Here is an 18,495-nt window from a genome sequence, read left to right as displayed (position 1 = left end):
ACTATCGATGTTGAGGGAATCCGTCAAACCCCTAAGCAGATTCACCCCTGTCGATTGTCCGTTCCCTGTTACTTACTCCCATTGTGATTCTATCGTCATGACTCCTCCCCATAATCTTTTTCGTCTATCGCGGCAACCCTCGATTAACCTTTGACTACTTCATTCTTGTATTATTAACCCTGCTATCTACATCTGACATCAACACATCCTTAGTCGTACTATGCACCCCGGCCAACCATGGTCGACACATTTTACCACCGTCTATCATTTCGACATGTAACACATTTCCGCGAATCTTCTTCAATAAATACAAGAACGCTTTCGAGATGACCCTGGCTGTATTCAGCATCTTTATGTAATTCGGCGTAATACTCTGTACATAAGCAGCAAGCGTATTGCTTATCTGTACCCCACATATCCTCAACCGTGCATGGTCTGTGAGGTATTGATTAGCTGCTTACATGCCGTAAAAAGAATATGTATCGTGTTCGAAGATGACAAGGTATGATGATTGGAGGCTTTGACTCACCGCTCTCCTGGTGGTTCAAACAGAAAAGAGATGACTGCTTGTTGCTGGCACTAAAACAATGGTATATCAGATATTGAAGAGATATTACTACATCTGCTCCCACATCAAGGAAGCCTTCGCTACGCAACGTTCATTGCTCTGCGAGATCATTTCGATTGTGGCCTATATTGATGTTCAGGGTAGATCTTCTTACCAACTTTGGCGCATCAAGATGTAGACTAAGATCTGATCTACATTTGATCTTACACCTTTCGAAGATTTCTGAACGGCCAACCTGAACATTCGCCTAACAACCCTAGTGCGATGCATCCATTGATTCCTCTTCTATCCCTGGCCACTGTCTCAACTGCTAGCGTGTGGGGAGTTCGGACGAATACTTACCGTGACTGGGGCATGCAACAAATCTGGTCAGTGCTAAATTGCACACCTGGAATCAAAAGGACAACCACTAATCCAGGCCCCTCCAGTTTTAGTAACAGTAATTAATGTGTAATAGAAGTAAGTCCTCATTTTTTCTATCCCCCTCGGAAAATGCACTAGTAAAGACCACAATAGCGATGCTGCTATGCACAAAGCGACTGATACGTTTTATTCAAATGTCGAAAAGAAATTGTTGAGGCGCATGTTGGGAAGTCATACCGTTAGACTTGAACCGTCCTCGTGAGCTTTAGTGGCTCAATTAGGGGCTACAGAGTGCCCCATGGGCTATTGCGTTGCTACAGTAGCTGAGTAGCGAATCACGGGTCCTTTGGCAGATGATATATCTCATTACCAGATCTACTGGCATCTTGCACGTATCTGCTACGCTACTCAACAGCCCATGCTTTGCGCCTTGCCTTGACACAAATCCAGAGGCGTGTATGGTTGCATGCTAGGCTCAAAGGTTTCCCTTGTTACAAAGAATGATTTTCATGTCTCTTATTACACACAAAATAGAGGTTTCGTAGTCGATTTGATCGTATCTGTCCGTAACAAAATTCCAGCCGTGAGAGACAATATGTACTAGCTTGAATTCAAATTCTCACAGGAACCCTGTACATGTCAAAATAGCTTTCACTCCATACATGGACGTAGGGCAAGGCGTTGATTCCCTATGGTGCTGCAGAAACATAAGCATTGCTTTGACTAATTCAAAAAAGTACCGTATCTAGGCGTCAATAGCCGCCGCCCCGAATTCGGACTACGTCAATCCACGAGTACAGTACATACCTCTGAGCCATTGAGCACCGAACATCTGACAATACAACAAGTATCACTACATCCCAATTCAGCCAACACCTCACAAACATGACCATAACCAACGTCGCCTTAATTGGCGGAACAGGCACGCTCGGCGCGCCCGTCCTGCGCGCCCTCCAAGCCTCAGAATTCTCCCTCTACGTCCTCAACCGCCAGTCCTCCAAATCCGTCTACCCAAAAACAAACGTCATCACTGTCCCGGACGACCTAGACGTCGATGCCGTCGCCAAAGCGCTGCGCAGCAAAAACATCGACGCCTTGATCATCACCATTGCGGGGAGCCACGTGGATTCGCAAAAGAAGCTGATTGATGCAGCCTTCAAAGCAGGCGTCAAGCGCGTCATGCCCGCTGAATTCGGGAGCTGCGATTCCGCCGACGACAAGACAAACGAGATTCTACCTTTGATGAAAGGCAAGAAGGTCGTGAGAGACTACCTCATCTCGCTGCAAGACCAACAGCGCGAACCCGGTATGGGCAACTTGACCTGGACGAGTCTCATCACTGGCCACTTTTTCGACTGGGGCATGACGTGCGGGCTGCTGAAGTTCGACGTCAAGGCCCGGAAGGCGTATCTGCTTGATGGCGGCAACATCAAGTTTTCCGCATCTAATGTCGATTTTATAGGAAAGGCGGTGGTAAGGGTGTTGGAGAAGGAGGAGCAGACGAAGAATAAGTTGCTGTATGTGCATAGTCTCCGTGTGACGCAGTTGGAGGTACTGGAGGCGCTGGAGAAGGCGACGGGAGAGAAGTTTGAGCGGGTGGAGCAGAAGAGTGAGGAGGAGTTGGAGGTTTGTAGGCCGAAGATGTTGGAGGGGGATATGGAGGCGAGGGAGGAGGTTGTGGCGGTTTGGGGGGTTGTTGCTTCGGATTGGAAGGAGAGGGAGGGGTTTGCGAATGAGCTGCTTGGGCTGGAAGAGCAGGATCTGGATGAGGTGGTGAAGAGGGTTGTGTCGAACCTTTGAGAGGGTGTATAGTGACTCTGGCCTTATATAGTAGGGCAGGCTATGGCCCGTTGTCTGTTGTTGTTGTCAAGATTTGGCGGTGCATACAGCCTGCTTTTTGATCTGTCTTGGTCACCCCAGCGATACTCATCTACTTCGACTTATTAGACTATAGAAAAGATGGACGCGTTCCAATTGCACTAAGTAACAGCTACGGTATTAGAAAATGGAGAGCTGTGATATCCACTTCTGGGTGACATCGAAGACTCGGTGTACCTTTGATGTTCTAAGAAAGCTTATATCATATTAGATAAAAATGGGAATTCGGATGCCCGTGCATCTGGTCTTTCCAACCTGTCGGGCTAAAGCTAGGCTTCTCTAAACCCGCCTACTAGCATACTTCTTCCTATACACTTTCCGTCCACGCAGCGTCATCAAATACACCACTACATGACATCCTCTATCTCTGCTTCTACCTTCTTCCTCCACAAAGCAAGATCATCGATACCAGGCTCATAGTGCGGTACAGAGTCAAATTCGTGGTACGAGATAGCAGTGAGTCGGGGACGGCCAGGAAGACCAAAGAAATCTTGGACGTCGCGTTTGAAGTTTGGATCAATGAACATTACAATGCCGTGACTAGGAGTTGACTGTGGAGCTTGCTGACTGTGTGGATGATGTCGAGTGGCGGTCGCGACGTTGGATCTAGGTCGGTTGGGAACAGGAGCGGGAGCTGGGCGTGCCCGGGGCGCTGAGGCGTTTTGGCTAGAATAGTTGCGTACAACTCGGTCTACGGACGTTCTTGATGGCGGATGTAGACGCGGTACCATGTTTGCGACTGGAGGTGGCATAGATGACCAGTTTGGGCCAAGTGGAGGTGAATGGGAGACTTCAGTCGTCTTACCTGTGGCGCGGCATTTCATTTCCAAATCTTTCAGTAAGAATAACACACCCTGGTGAGCGACGTGGCAAGCTCGATTCTGTATCAAAGGTCCCATCTGGTTGATCAGTGGGGCGGCATTGTCGCCGACGAGGATTGCGGCTTTGATACTCATCAAGAACTCTTTGTATAATTCCCAGTTGAGACCAAGCTCTTGTCGGAGGACCGCCAGGAGTGGATCGGCGTTCCTAGGGTCTGGCGCTGGTGGAGGAGCTTGCTGGTTGGATAAATTAGACATAGATGCTAAATACGGCAGTTTTGTTGAGTTGAGAAGAAGAAAAACAAGTAGTAGAATGGCGGTTGGTAAAACGACGGAGAATTGAGCACCATATGAGGCAACAAGCTATGGAGTGAAAGTGAAAATGAGTCTTATTTGCTGTTATGATACAAGTGAAAGAGCGGGTGATTGTTATACGTAACAACGCAGCAAAAGATGGAGGGCAGCTGGACGAACTGTAAACACTCACCAGACTAGACACTTGAGCTTGTTGGATATGTCCCAGCTCCTCTATATCTAACCTGCAAGACCTTTTTGGCGCTGCAGAAAACCTCAAGAAGCACCAGCATTCCACCTCTTCGCAAAAGGATCATGATCCTGATCCATCCAACGCACATATTCCGCGCAATCCGCCAATTCCTGAGCAATCGTCTCGCCATAGTTCAACGCTACGAAAGCATACGTAGCATCGATGCCGGCACTAATCCCAGACCCAGTCACAATGTTACCATCTACAACCCACCGCGCCTCCGGAACCCATTTCACGTCCGGTCCCGTGCTCGTTGCCCACGCAAACGCGCGTTTGTTAGTAGTAGCTCTGCGACCATCCAGAATGCCTGCGCGCGCCAAGATAGTCGCCCCAGTACACACGCACAAGACCGCTTTCAAACTAGGATAGACCTGCTTTACGAAATCAATCTCGGTGCTCATGTCGCCACGGGTTCCTATTCCCCCAGGTACAATCAGAACGTCAATGGCCTCAGCTGCAGCCCCCTCTTGCAACTCGAGCTGCTGCGCAAACGTCCGGTTCACAATCATGCTTTGTGAGACGTCCGTCTCCGGGTGCGAAAACATGGTGTTGCCGGCTCTTTGATGCGATGTTTCGACCGGATCGGATGTTTTGGCAAGCATGGTTAGTTTCGTGGGGAAACTGTAGAGCATGGCGAGTGAGTTGAAGACGTCGAGTGGGCCGAAGACGTCGAGCGCCTGGAAGCCTGGGAAGAGCAATACGCCATAACGAACAGGCTTGGGGTCGTTGACATCGAAGAATGGTGGTTTGACGGCGGATGCTGTTGCGCCGTTGGCTGGGGGGTTGTGCAACGTGGTCATGGCTTGATAGGTAACAAGGTTGTGGTAGAGGTGCGTAGATCTTTGGTGTCACAACAATCTTCAGCCGCAGGTACTCAGCCGCATTACGATCTCGTGGGGCAATTTTAATATATTACTGTCAGCTTCGCCGAGGCAGTTTTGTCATTTCTCGCAATGATATAGATTGCGGCTGAGAAGATTACATGAGCAGCTAGCGGTGCTGATCGCTTAGTAGTGTAGTTAGGGCCGCTGCGGATAACGGTTAGAACGAGGCTGAGAAAGAGTACATGTCATTGTTCGCCTTGACTCTAAACTCACACTGCACACAAACAGGTGAAAGAGATGAGCAATTTTCAGAAAGGGAATCAAACGAAATTAGCCCTATGCAAAAATGGGCAATCGCATTGTTACCACTACATTCCCTTGTTTGCGCCTGCTGTCCCAAGACCGACCCTGACCCTCTAATACTACGCATTCGATTGGAACATCATACTCAGGGATTCCAAAGGGTCCCAGCAGCGAAACCAATCACACTTCTCTTACTCCGTAGGGGGGCAGCGGCATTCTATCCAGAGGAGCTGCAGGAGCAGCATCCTCACACACACCTTCTCTTCCTACTTCGCTTCATCCATGTCTAAATCCAAGTACAAAGAAGACATGACAAACATGTCCACCTCCAACTACACCCACACCCCCGTATCGCACACCCTTACACGATCGAGCATCCAGTCCTGGAAGTACGTCCTGCTACATCTCCCCGAGCCACCAAATCACATACTGCATATATCTATGCTCGCCTCCACGTCACACTCAGCAGCCACGACGAATCTAACGCTGATACCGTGAGATAGAGACAGCATCAAGCAAGCACGCCAAAACTGCGCGTTTTTAGAGAAATGGCCGTGCATGTACTGCCAGGGCGACATCGATCTAAATAGTTTGCGCGATCACACGCAGTTTCGGTGCCGGAATACCAAGTGTGTTGGTGTAGGGAAGTTACAGGTGACGTGTTTTTGGGATATCAGGGGGTCATAACGCTTTCTTCTCGTTGGAGTCAAGAAAAAAAAGAAATGGGAATCAGATCAGACTCAAGGGTCGCACTCTATAACACTCTAATCATCTTTTTGAATCCAACCAGCCTCCCCCAAAGCGTGATCAGAAACCTTTCTACCAAGGGCCTCAGACGACTGTGCATGTCGACTTTTAAAGCACCTCTACCCTCTCAACCCCCCTCCCTTCATCCAACACAACCCTCACCATCCTCCCCTTCTCGGCAAACAACCCTTCCCTCAGCTTTTCCAGATAAATCTCATAACTAGGCATATACCCATCGATAAACTGCTTAACCTGCTCATCACCCATCCCCTCGCCCTTTTTCTCAATCAACTTGCGCTCCTGCTCCAACCGCCACTTATACACATTCCTCAGATCCTGCGTGTCAATATGAATAAAGAAATCAAAATGCTGGGGTCCCATGAAGGTATCGCAGTAGCGTTTCAGACACTCGTTTACTTCTAGCAGATGACTGACTTGGTGTGAAGCAGGGGTGTTGACGGGCAGTTTACCTTGGAGAGCGAGGTCGTGTTTGTCCTGGATGAAGGAAGGGGAGACGGGCGTGAAGCCGAGGCACCAGCCTTCGAAGATGACGATGGCGGGGGCGCGGGTTATGCGTGGCCAAGTGTGTTCTGGGGCGCGGTCGCCTTCGCCGTTGAAGCGGGATTTGTCGAAGGAGGGGATGGCGAGGGCCGCGGTACTAGAACTGCCGTCTGTTGTTGTGGTGGTGGTGGCGCTCCAGGTTTTTAGTTGCTGGAAGAAGGATTGGGCGAGTGTCTCATCGTGGGTCCCGGGCTGGCCGCGCGTACGGTAGAGTTTGTTGGCTGAATCTTGGTTTCTGCGCAAGACGAGTTCGTCATGGGTCTTGTAGAAGTCGTCGAGGGAGACGGTGATGCTGTAGAGTCCGTATTCTTCGGATAGGAGTTTTACGAGTGTAGATGCCCATGTTGATTTTCCTGAGCCTTGGAGACCGGTTATACCGAGGATGATGGGTGTGTCTGGGGATTCTGCATGTTGCTTTTGGATCCGAGGTAGGAGGGTTTCTAGCGCCTGGCGGATGTTTTGTTCAAGGGTGGCCATGGTTGAGCTCGTGACTTTGGGTTTTGATTCAAGCTATGCCGTTTTTTGGTTCATAAAAGTATCGTTCAACGCTTGCACATTCAGATTTGCCATTGGATAGTTCCACAGATGAAGTTATTGGATGGGCCTAGTATAGGCGCAGCGAAGTCGGCCCGAGCAAACCCCGCACGTAGTAAGGTATTCACCAGCCTGTGTACCTTCTACATAGTCATTACTCTACATACAGCACATTACAAACACCATACCTAGTCTATAGGAAACCCGATAATTCACGAATCCCAGAATCCCCCCCTCCCCCTTTCTCCCCTCCGTCCTCGCCAACTCACCACCCTTTAATCTCCACCAACCCCCAAAATCAATAGCCTCCCCTTCGCAAAACTAACCCTCCCAAAAAAAGGCGACCCAACCAACCAACCGACCAACCAACCCAAACCGACGGCCCCTTCGCTACCACACAAACACACTGCCTTCACCTTGCTCACACACACCCCCCTGGTCCTGTAGGCGCGCAAAACACACACAAACATCAAACAATCCGAGACACTTCCCCACCGCAACCTGCTGTTTCCGGCAAATATGCACAAAAAGCGTGGATTGCAGTCGTGATTCCACGGTTCAGAGGGGCTGGTCGTTTGATGAGCTTGCGGGTGCACGCGCCCACCCCTCCCTCCCCCGGCTGTTAAGGGAGGAAAGGAAGAGAGATCACACGGTGTGTCGGGAGTGGGTTGCGCGAGTGCAAGCGCCCCGGACATTTTTCTTCTTCTCTTCTCTTCTCTTCTCTCTCTCTCTCTTGGTGTGCATTTTACTTGGAGAAGGGAGAGAGAGGGCGTGACAAAAGTTGGACAGTCTTCTTTCCTTCTTCTTCTTCTTGTTTGTTGTTGTTCTTGCGATACGTAAAATAGAGAAGGGGGCTATTTTTGGCACAATGTTTCCTGTCAGGGTCTAACTATACACGAGTCAGACTTGTTTATCTGATCTTTCTACACCCCCTCCCCTCCCCCCTTCCGCCTTCTGAACATCAAAACTCGCATCGCACATACACACAGAGAGAGAGAGAGACTTTGCATCTCACTGTTCTTTAGCCAGCGTCTTGTTTCTTTTCAAAAAGTGTCATCTGGTACAACTCCCAATCTCATTCCAGTTTCGCGCACCGTACTAGTTCCAATAGACTGAGCATGGCGTGCAGCAAGACGGCGGGCCTGTCTAACACCTGTAGTCTCCTCAACCCTTTCTTATTACTAGTGTCTTGGTAGTTTTCTAGCCGTCTCTAGTTTCATCTTGATACGGAGAAGCTTCTTTTCTTCGCATCCTTGATTCGAAAATCGCAGATGGGTAGTAGTTATGTCCCTTACTTCACGTGCAACGTGCATATGTAGAGCAGAGTACATATTGAGGCGTGTCCCGCGGGGTAGAAGCTTCAAACATGTAGAACACGTGGGGGACAGGACAGGACCCCCACTAAACGTCATGCGCGTAGTGGGATGCCATCATTGCTTAGATCAGTTTAGTAGGGTGGTAGTAGTGATGATGATGATGATGTCGAGATTACTGTATCAAATAATATATCGTCACGTTGTGCGCATCGGTACATCCTTTGTGGGGTAAGATTTTCCACATGGATTTGCAAGGATGAGTCAGGGATGAGGCGAAAAACATGGAGAGAGAGTCGGGATGGCGGGGGGCATGACGCTCGGCACACTCACCTCATACTTGATTCTTGATTCTTCTGGCGTGCAAATAATGAAGAACAAAGCGCAGCGTCACGATACTCTGTGGAGAAAAGAGATCCACGAGTCAGTTCAGAAAAAGCAAAATCTGATACTATTGTATATTCGAACCGTATCTATCGTGTATAAAATTGCTCAAGGCGTCTAATGCTCTCTTCAAAAGCATGACGGAAAGGGTATCTTCGCCTCTCTTCCTAATGCTTTTGGTTTCATAACGCCGTTTTAGTCTAAATCGACCTTTTAAAAGAATAATTCAAAACCCTTGCGTCTAGATAACATGAACGCTGAAACACAGTAGATAAAGGAAAGACGTGAAGTGAGTTGAGAGTGCCGAATCTACAACTGGATAGGCACAGTTGGATGCTGGTGGTGGGGGGTGACTAGAGAGTCGGGAGGTGAGTCAACAATAGCGCATCGACTCGCAGCACTTGCGAGTCGGCGCATTGACCAAGGGAGTCTAGTGTTTGACGCGCATTCAAATCTTTGCGTGTCTCAAAATCTGGCTGTCCTGCTGCGCTTGCTGGAGCTTGAGGATTTCCCTCTGCTCTTGGAAGACCTGGCGAGCCCTCTCGAGGACCATCTCGAAGCCCTCCTTGCCCTTTGCGGCGTTTTGCTGGAAGCGCTCGACAGTAAACTGCTCGATGCTGTTCTTGATCTTCTGCCAGCCACCGCAGAGCGCGGTAATCTCAGCTCTTTGGGTAAAGGAGGTTTTGGCGTCGGGCGATGAAGCAGCGGGTCGGTAGATGCAGGTTTCGCGTACATTGAGAAGATCGGACCAGGTCATGTTCATGGAGCAGAGGGTGAGCTTCTTCGCGACAGGGTCGACGTATGAGGTTTCATAAACCATGGACGTGTCTTGGCCGCCAAGGAGGGACTGTATCCATTTTGGTGTCGACTGTTGGCAAGTGATGAGGCGTTCAGTTCGTAGCTATCGCGTGTTAGCCGAGTGCTCTCAATGATGATTCCGCACGTGCCCCGCCTCGCGATGGAGAGCCGCTGTGCTTCCGGCACATGAAAGGAGTCACTTACAATTCCTGTCGCTGGGTCTACGGAGCGGCTGATGGTGTCGACGGCGATGACGTGCGGCGTCTTCTCGTTCCAAGGGCCATATTTCCGCCAGTTGCTTGTCGAGACCTCCTCCCACGAGTAGTCAAAGTCAATCGTCTGCTGAAAGTACTTCATCGTGTGGTCGTGTGCCGATGGTGAGCTCGGTAGCTGTGTATATATGCGCGGTGGTGTTGGGCGCAAATTCTTGAAATGCGCGAGGTCTGGTGATGTAAAATTGATAAGCCGCGATGGGATTGGTGTGGGCTTTGAAGTGGGTTTATGGTGGGCTGGAAGACGTGAAGGGGTGGAAAAGGTCTGGGAAGCTCGGTAAAGCCAGCCAGCAAGCCGTGCGCGATAAACGATCGACGGGGGGCGGACGGGATGTGAGCTCAACGTTTTTCACCGCTCGAGCGCTCGACTTGATTGCAGATTGCGCGTTTGCGGGGGCTTGGTGAGATGCGGTGCAAGTAGATGGAGAAACTGTGCGCTGGCAAGCAAAACAAAGACAATATAGTAGTATGATTTGTCCAGAGTTAAAAAAGATGCGACTGGGATTACCGAGACCCTTCTATCCGCGCAAGTCTCCGGCAGATGGGCAGAATCTTCGCCACCATACCCATTTGAGCCTATCACATGAAAGCCGCTAGCAATGGGCCGGCTGAGTCGTGTGCCTCTGTGGCCAATCCAGCCCGACTCTCTCCGGATGACGTCCTGCAGCCAATCACACGCCTGCAGTTGGTGAAGCCGTCGGGAGAGCGCGACGCAGGGCGTGGGGTTCCTGGCGCTTGGAAGGACTAGAAGGAGATATACAGCCTCATAATTACCAGCAAGAGTCATCACGCGACAGGCCATATGCAGCAGGTGGAAAAGGCATATACTCACCATCGATGACGGTGTAATCACGACATTTTCGTAATTCTATCTACCATGCTACTCTATATACATGGTTGGTATCATAACTTTTGATATGAAGCGCCAGAACGCCAGACGATGCTATGCAAAGTAGTAGAAGCAACTATTGTTGCTTATCCAAAAACCCCTCCGTTCAGCCCCTCAATTCAACCCCGCATGCCAGCCCCTCTTACAACTCCAGTGCCTTCTGTGCCATTGCCAAGGCACCGTCAAACGTCTTGTTGCCTCCGATGAAGCCGGCGGCGTGGACGAAGACGCAGCCAGGGATGCCTGATACCTGGTCCAATTGCTCGTCTCGGACGCCCTTCCATGCGTCTGGAAGGTCCTTGCGGTTCTCGAAGCCGCCGTTCTCCTTGCTCACAGCACGAATGCGCCACTTGCCCTCTGGCTTGTCTTCGGGGAAGAGCACATAGAGGACCTGAGGAGCAACACCCTCGGGCTGCGGCGTCTCCTTCTCCAGCGTGTACAGATGGTCAGCCCAGGGCATGCCTTCGGGAAGCACCAAGATGCGTCCCTGCGCATCGTACTTGAGACGGCTGTCGTAGGCTTGTTTGACCTGATGGCGGGCAGGGAGCCACGAATTGGCGCGGTCAATGAGCTCGTAGCGGAACTGCTCGCCGACAAAGCGAGAAGCCGTCATGAAGCGGCTGTCCTCCTCGACCTGCTTGGCCTCTGGTGTCTTGGTCTCGTCGGAGAGAGGCGACTTGGGGCCATAGTTGTAGCGGTTCACAACACTGGCAATGCTGAAGCCACGGTCCTCAAACTTCTTCTCGAGCCCCGCCTTCTCAAGGTCCGTGGGGGCAATGACATTGATGCCATTGTCGTTGGCGTCAAAGGCCTCGATGAAGTCGTTGTAGATTTTCTCATACAGCAGGTCGCGATCAGGACCCTGCAGTCCAGTGACGGCAGTGATGATGTCCTTGCCAAAGTGCATGTACACAAGTCCTGCCGAGGACAGCTTGGTCTTGTGGCCGGGGAACACGACGTCGAAGCCGCGCTGGTGGTGGTCGTAGCGCCTGGTGTTGTCGTCGTACTCGCCGCCCACGTCCACCACCGTGTGGCACTCAGCCAGAACGGCAGGGTCACGGGTGCGGACAAGCTGCGAGTCGCGGTAGGCAGGAAGCAACTGCAGCATGGATACGGCGAGGGCTTCGTCGGCGTGGAAGTGGCCATTGTGCGTTCCGATCAAAGGCGCATCTGTCTTGATTCTCTTGGTGGGGTTTTCGGAAGCCATTGTTCGGGTGTATAGAGCGTGTTTGGGTTGTTTTAACGGGCGATATACAATGCGAGATTTCCTAGCAGTTCTTGGGGATGTATGACAGAATTGGTTCAAGCAATTGATAAGCTGTAGTGGTGGCGGGTAGAGACTTTTGGGGGCAGGCATAGGGTGAGATGGGTGGTCCCGCAGCGGGCACAGGCTTGGCACTTTTCTTCTCTCCGGGCACTAGTGGGGTGCCAGGCTGGACCTAGCAAACCCATGTCGGCATCAAAAAAAGCTATGCGCAACAACAACCACAACAGACACAAGACAGACATCGGCAGCGAGACTGACCGCCGGCAGCGAGAAAGGAGGCTAGAAAAAAAGACATACGGCACCGCCTAAACTCGTGCCGTGGCTTCGTCACACTGGCGTGATTCCCAGATTGCGCACGCGAGCACGCAACAATCCCATCAATACATACACACACCCGTACATACTACAACGTCCAGCGCCTCCTCATCTGCTCGCTTGCACAGATCCGTCTCCGAGCGTCTCGTCCACTCCCCTGGTTTTCCGGCGAGGGCTGCCTTCTCTTGTCTGTGTGACGGCCAGTCAGCATCAGCCGCCCGCAAAGCTCGAGCACTTAGCGAAATTGACACGTGAAGATAGTCGATAGTCACCATCAGGCCAACCCACCGCCCGCCCCAACCTCGACCACGCCTGATCCCTTGAGCTTCTCCCCGCGGCCCTGCGCGACCGCTGCGCCGCCAGACTTCATTCCTTGACCGCCGTCGCCCACGTCACCCGCCGGGCTCGTCGCTGCACGAGCTTGGCGACGACGGCATCCGCACATGTGGTCAACAGCAACGAGAGTAGTCTCGTCCACTACCTTTCTCGGCGCCATCATATTCACCATCCCCCTCGCCTTTGACATTGGCGGCCGGACATGTGGCCTGGCCTTTTCCCTGTCTCTCAGCGCCTACTACTTCCTCTACTCGATTCTCCGCTTAGCTACGCCAAACACGTCTCGCTTCCGCTGGTTCCTGTGCAACGTCGTCGCTTGGGCGCAATGGCTGGCCATACCCACGCTGTTGATCTGGAGCCTCAACAAGTTTTCCATCGATGCCAACAATAACTCGGGCTGGGTCGAGCGTACCTTTGGCGGCAAGCGTGCCGACTTTGAGAGTGTGCACGAATGGATATTTGGGGCTGAAGGTCTGCTCGAGAGTTTCTCGATTGGTGCCTGGGACAAGACGCTGAGATACAGCACGCCTGTGTTCCAGGTAGCCGAGGGCTTCTGCAGTCTGTTGGTTATTCAGGCTGCAGGGCAGATTACACGATGGGTGGTGAACCGGGAGCGTGGCGACAGCTGGATGGTAAGATTTTTCACAGCATTGTACTAGGTGTTGCTAATATGAATGTAGATTGGCCTTCTCATCACCTCTGCCTCCATCATCTCAACCTCTGTCTACTTTTTGTGGCGTATCACCACGTTTCCCGAAATTAGCAATGTGGACGCTATTTTGATTGGCGTCGCCATTACGACTGCCAGCTACCTCGGTGGCTGGGGTATTGTCAGCGCACGAGGTAACCCGGTTGAATCCTCGCTTTTGGTGAGTCCTGGTCCCTTGATACTGCTGGTCCTTGCTAACCCCCCCAAAAGTTTGCCTATGTCACTCTCTGCATCTACCAAATCTTTACCGACTACCAGCCATCCCCGGGCTCCGTGAGTGAATCCAACGTCTCATCCGAGCCCGCTCTGCCCCCACTACCGCCGATCATCATGGCTTCATACACGACGCTTCTCCACGCTCTTGGTTCTCTCCCCACCATTGCCCATACCGGCTTCAACCTCATGGTCGGTGCCATCATGACCATCACCCCTTCAGTCATCATCTCCCTGGCCTACCGCGTATTCGTCATGTACGCCGCAGCTCGCATCATCCCCGCCATCCGCGAAAGCGGCGCCCGCGCTCTCTCGCAAGAACCCAGCCTGGACGACGACGACGAAACGTCCAAGATTCTCGGTTTCCTGACGTGGTTCAGCCCCAGCATCATCATTGCCGTCTACACGAGTCTACTCATGCAGCATTTTGCCAGTGGAAACGGTAGCGACGGCAGTGCGGTGACGGGCGAGTGGTGGACCAACCAGGGCGGCGACGCGGGAGGCAATTTCTGGCGCTGGATCAATCTTGGGATTACAATGGGACTTTATGCGATTGAGCTGAAGATTTCGAATGCGGATGATGATGGGAGGTTGACGAGTCATTGGAAGGTTGATTAGATTGGGGGTGGTGGTATACCGGAGTGGAGGAAAGATGTGTATTACCCGGTTTACCTTGCTGCAGTGTGGGAGGAAATGGATGTGCAGGGGGGTTAGGAGAGGGATAGAGAGATTGGGGGGGGTCTGAATTAAGTTCAGACGACGAGGGGCAGTTAGCTGCGCGGGATAGTGTTTAAAAAAAGGAGGGAAAGTAAGCGACATGGGGTGATTGCGATGGTTCAGGTCGTTTTGGAGGCACAGAGAGAGACAGAGAGGGGAAAAGAAAGAAGCTGATTCATCAACTTCTTTCCTTTGAACCCATGTGGTGGATTTTTTTTTGCTCTCTTTCTTTTTCATCTCCTTTTTTTATCTTCATCATCATCATCATCTTTTTCTCTTCTCCCTTGGGGGGTTTTTTTTGCGGAGGGTCCATTTCATTGGCTCATCTTATCCCATACACCTACTTTACTTTAGCGCGGCATTGTTTTCTTTTCTTCCTCAGATACCCCAAATTTGGAATCGTAGTTGGGAATCGTCCTTTTTTCCTTTCCTCTTCTTTTCTTTCTTTCTTATGTTTTTTTTCCTCCTTGTATTATCGTCTTCTCCTTCATTCTTCCCATCTTTGTCGTCTGTGACTTTGGAGGGCAAGGGCAATGGTATGATGGATGTTTTGTCGTTGACTTGCTTGAGAGGGAGGGTTTTTTTTGTATAGTACTGTGAAGGAGGGAGGGAGATGGGACAGAGTAGTTTAGGTGTGTAGGTAGCATGCATTTCGGTGTTTTTTTTCTTTCTTCTCTTCATTTGCATTAGAGAGATGGTGGGATCGTTAATCGCAAATGCAGTATTCTTCTTGATCTTCTCTCTTTCTCTCTCTCTTCCCTTCTTTTTTTTTTACACTGCATAACTCACGTGCGATGTAGTTGGAAAACCCCCCATGTCCACCTTGAGCATCCCACCCCATCCTCTTCATCCTTTGATCACCGGCCACCCCTCCCCTCCCCCCCCTCGTCGTTCCTTGATCCCCGCGCACCCCTCGCCTCGTACGAACTATCCATCTCCCCAAGGATCCACCTTGCCCTGCCTTTTACCTTTCTTGCCTTACATCTACCCTTGTATCCCTGTCTCTTCCACCACCACCACCCCTGTCAACCCGACTCACACGACTCCCATCGGGCAAATATCGGCGGGCAATTCCCTTTCTCATCTGCTGTGGTCATAGCCGCGTATCCATTTATTTTCTGTGTTGCTTGTCTCCAACGGATAGCGGGTAGGGTAGGATAGAGAAGGGGTTACTCCAATTTTATTTGGGTGGTTGTTAGTCGCAGGTCGCGCTTGGGGAGGCGACTCCAAGGTGCGAGGCGTGTTGGTGTGAAGAGGGGATGGGGGAGGGCGCAGGGATGAGAGAGTGGGGCGGGGAGGGAAGTGGGGATGGGTCGGGGATGTGTAAGTGGTAAGAACGAAATATCCTTGTGCGAAGGGGGGTTTGGCTTTTGCGACGTCCGTTGTTAGGTCATCTTCAAGGCATGATTGTCGGAGTTGAACGAATCGTGATGGTATGTTTTTCTTGGAGTAGTTTTTTCCCCCGGGAAGCGACGCATGAACGTTGTGCGTGTGGAGAGATGGAACGATTGTTAAGCGCCGGGGCGTGTGTCAAATGGGGACTAGAGGCTTGTTTGTGTAGATGGGGGGATGTGTGCATGTGTACTGGAGGGTTACATGGAAGGGTAGGTAGGTGGGATAGGTAGGGCGCGTAAGTGAAACGGTGTGTGGGGTGATGTTTGGAATGGCTACGTAGGTAGACGACGTATGATGGGGAGATGAGGGAGACGTGATAAATAGGTGGGCTTGTTAAGGGGTTTTGTTGCGAGGATGCAGGTGAGCCTGTACCTTGGCTTGAACGTGGCATGCTTTGGTCAAGGGTCGGAAAATATTTTTGAAGCTGTCTCACATCATGTTTATGGAAGGAGCATTGTTTACATGTGCTCCTGTTGTTTCGACAACGACAACGACATGTACACAGCAGGTACTGTCCGTTTGGAGAAGGACCCACTTTTGGATAGTTTCGACGAGGTAAGAAGCCAAGGGCATACTTCGGCCTTATGCATATGCACCTCATTTTACCATGTACTTTGCAGTATCTCAATTGCGTATCGGCGCAGCTATACTTGCCAATTCTTCCACTACAACCGTGAAACTGAGTTTTTTCGAACTCTATTAATGGATGGAAAGCTGCTAATATGCTCTTGGTATAATCTGTCATGTTTGAAAGAGGCAGTTCTCCCTACACCGCCAGAGTAAGTTCAAAGGATTTTGAGTTTTCGCCACAGCAATGACTGTCATCTCGTCTAATAAGTATGGTGTGCAGTGCGGACCAGGGGGGAATTGGGCCATTCAATGTAGGTAAGACGTGAGAGTTGTACACATGTCATGTTGACAATTCTGGGCAAGCAGTTGATTGTGTCTGGCCGTGAGAGCGTGTGATGTTGGGCAGTGGTCGAATCGAGTATAGCACGCTGCACGGCATGTGGACCATGTCTGGATAATGCCGCAATATTTTGCCGAGGGCGAATCCTACAGCGTGTTGTTTATCGGTGACGGCAGATGTGCAAACCTGCTCGTAATCTTGGTGGTGGGCAGCGGCGGCATGAGGAAGAAAAGTCGGCTCACGGGTAGTGGGAGCTGTTGGCCAGAGCTTCTTTTCTGCTAATGTATAGTTGGTGGACGTGCGCCGAAGGAGGGTTGGAAGCGGGCCGAAGAGTGTTGCAGGGCAAACCTTTGTGTTTAAAGTAAGTACTTAGTATGTAGGTGAATATGCATGTATGCCGAATGCGTGCCGCATGGCATGTTCGGAAGTGTGGGTGCATCATGTTGGACACGGAAGAAGAAGCTCCATAAGCGATTGGGGGAGGGTCGGGTTTGGCTGGGACGCAGTCGGCATGTGGCGGCGTAAGGCGGCGGACGAGGACGTTGGCGACAAGCGCGTGTGGGTTCCGCGCTTCCGTTCGCTACTCGAGTCAGACGGCAGAGCGGAAGGATGGGACGGAAAGACGAGAGGGCAAGGCGAAGTGCTGACTGAGCATCCAAGGCAAGGAGCGAGCCTGTTTGGGAATCCGGCGCATTGGAATTCAAGCTGCACAGCAAAGGAGACGATGCCGTGCGGCGCAGTTGTCCCCATCCCCGTTGTTTGTCTGATCGCTAGCGGGAACGGAACGCGCCGCGAGAACCACGGCGACGGAGTGGTGGGTTTTTTTTCTCTTGTGCAGGGCAGGGCAGGGCAGGGCATGGCATGGGCGGTGGCAATGGGAGACAATGGATTCGTGCAAGTACATGGAGATACATGGTGATACTTGGACATTCTCTCGAGACACGACGACGTGCCCGACAAACGGCCGCGCTTAACGACGAGGCTTTTGGCTAGCCGTGGCATGTAGAGGCGGCGCGCGCTCGTCTGTGATTGGACAGAAGCTACAGTCGCTCAGCATACCATGTGTGCACCCCCCCAAGTGGAATGGCGCAGGCTAGCCGAGGCAGAGAACAGGCCTCTTGCGCGCTGGGCGCTGAGCCATGTCTGCTGCAACCTTTTTTCCCCCGTCTGGCGCGCGGGTTGCTAAGTACTTGGAGGGCAGCAGAGTTTGCAGCAGAGGGGCCAACCCTGAAGGCGAGGGGGAGGTGGAAATCACCAAGTGTATACTTAGCACGAAACGGGCCGGGCAGCCAACCATGCGGCGTAGGGCACGAGTGGCAGCGGCGGTATGTATGGATATGGGATTGGTATGAGGCGAGGCAAGGCAAGGCACACGCACACGCACAGCGACGGAGCTGTCGTGGTAGCACATACGTATGGCGCAGAGCAGAGGGGACGGACATAGCGGAGGAGGGCGTGGAGCTCATAAATGAAACACGGCGAGACCCATTGAGCGCCTTCTCGTTTGGTGCTGGGCTCTTTGGGCAGGCTCAGGGCAGGCGGTTAGCAGGAGGCTGTGCTGTGCCATGTGTGCCATGCCGTGATGGAAGCGCGCGGGATGCTGGGCGATACGCAGGCACCGATCTGATGACGACGCAGCCGGGCCTGGTGATTTGCAGACGGGCAGACGGGCAGGCGGGCAGGCAGGGCGTTGGCCGGTGGCGGCGGCGGCGGGCAAGCAGGACAGCAGCAGCCCGAGTAGCAGCCCGAGTAGCAGCCCGGAGCAGGCCCCTCTCAGCCAACAGCCCATGGCCAACAGCCCGCAGCCCGCAGCCCGCAGCCCGCAGCCCGC

General features: G+C 52.0%; 9 protein-coding genes across 9 annotated transcripts; 3 read left to right on the top strand and 6 right to left on the bottom strand.

The window, feature by feature from the left end:
* Positions 1-1,816: 1,816 nt before the first annotated feature.
* COCMIDRAFT_29501 (uncharacterized protein) lies at positions 1,817-2,731 on the top strand (the record flags this gene model as incomplete). Its single annotated transcript, XM_007693520.1, has 1 exon — positions 1,817-2,731. The coding sequence occupies one exon, from the start codon at positions 1,817-1,819 to the stop codon at positions 2,729-2,731; it is 915 nt and encodes a 304-aa protein (XP_007691710.1).
* A 425-nt stretch (positions 2,732-3,156) lies between these two features.
* COCMIDRAFT_8560 (uncharacterized protein) lies at positions 3,157-3,888 on the bottom strand (the record flags this gene model as incomplete). Its single annotated transcript, XM_007693511.1, has 1 exon — positions 3,157-3,888. One exon carries the CDS (start codon positions 3,886-3,888, stop codon positions 3,157-3,159), a length of 732 nt encoding a protein of 243 aa, XP_007691701.1.
* Positions 3,889-4,200: 312 nt separating this feature from the next.
* COCMIDRAFT_40094 (uncharacterized protein) lies at positions 4,201-4,977 on the bottom strand (the record flags this gene model as incomplete). The annotated part of the gene is made up of 1 exon (XM_007693522.1): positions 4,201-4,977. One exon carries the CDS (start codon positions 4,975-4,977, stop codon positions 4,201-4,203), a length of 777 nt encoding a protein of 258 aa, XP_007691712.1.
* Positions 4,978-5,622: 645 nt separating this feature from the next.
* COCMIDRAFT_105270 (uncharacterized protein) lies at positions 5,623-5,991 on the top strand (the record flags this gene model as incomplete). The annotated part of the gene is made up of 2 exons (XM_007693530.1): positions 5,623-5,693; positions 5,808-5,991. 2 exons carry the CDS (start codon positions 5,623-5,625, stop codon positions 5,989-5,991), a joined length of 255 nt encoding a protein of 84 aa, XP_007691720.1.
* A 168-nt stretch (positions 5,992-6,159) lies between these two features.
* Positions 6,160-7,089, bottom strand: COCMIDRAFT_29499 (uncharacterized protein; the record flags this gene model as incomplete). The annotated part of the gene is made up of 1 exon (XM_007693519.1): positions 6,160-7,089. The coding sequence occupies one exon, from the start codon at positions 7,087-7,089 to the stop codon at positions 6,160-6,162; it is 930 nt and encodes a 309-aa protein (XP_007691709.1).
* Positions 7,090-9,291: 2,202 nt separating this feature from the next.
* On the bottom strand, positions 9,292-9,998 carry COCMIDRAFT_105267 (uncharacterized protein; the record flags this gene model as incomplete). Its single annotated transcript, XM_007693529.1, has 2 exons — positions 9,292-9,744; positions 9,846-9,998. The coding sequence occupies 2 exons, from the start codon at positions 9,996-9,998 to the stop codon at positions 9,292-9,294; spliced, it is 606 nt and encodes a 201-aa protein (XP_007691719.1).
* A 946-nt stretch (positions 9,999-10,944) lies between these two features.
* Positions 10,945-12,009, bottom strand: COCMIDRAFT_29497 (uncharacterized protein; the record flags this gene model as incomplete). The annotated part of the gene is made up of 1 exon (XM_007693518.1): positions 10,945-12,009. One exon carries the CDS (start codon positions 12,007-12,009, stop codon positions 10,945-10,947), a length of 1,065 nt encoding a protein of 354 aa, XP_007691708.1.
* An 818-nt stretch (positions 12,010-12,827) lies between these two features.
* COCMIDRAFT_105303 (uncharacterized protein) lies at positions 12,828-14,260 on the top strand (the record flags this gene model as incomplete). The annotated part of the gene is made up of 3 exons (XM_007693528.1): positions 12,828-13,352; positions 13,401-13,589; positions 13,640-14,260. 3 exons carry the CDS (start codon positions 12,828-12,830, stop codon positions 14,258-14,260), a joined length of 1,335 nt encoding a protein of 444 aa, XP_007691718.1.
* Positions 14,261-18,126: 3,866 nt separating this feature from the next.
* On the bottom strand, positions 18,127-18,453 carry COCMIDRAFT_29495 (uncharacterized protein; the record flags this gene model as incomplete). Its single annotated transcript, XM_007693517.1, has 1 exon — positions 18,127-18,453. The coding sequence occupies one exon, from the start codon at positions 18,451-18,453 to the stop codon at positions 18,127-18,129; it is 327 nt and encodes a 108-aa protein (XP_007691707.1).
* Positions 18,454-18,495: the final 42 nt, after the last annotated feature.

The sequence above is a fragment of the Bipolaris oryzae genome (assembly GCF_000523455.1).
Source record: "Bipolaris oryzae ATCC 44560 unplaced genomic scaffold scaffold_169, whole genome shotgun sequence".
NCBI classification, from domain to species: Eukaryota; Fungi; Ascomycota; class Dothideomycetes; order Pleosporales; family Pleosporaceae; genus Bipolaris; species Bipolaris oryzae.
The sequence above is the reverse complement of the archived record's forward strand: the minus strand, read 5'-3'. Positions and strand labels throughout refer to the sequence as shown.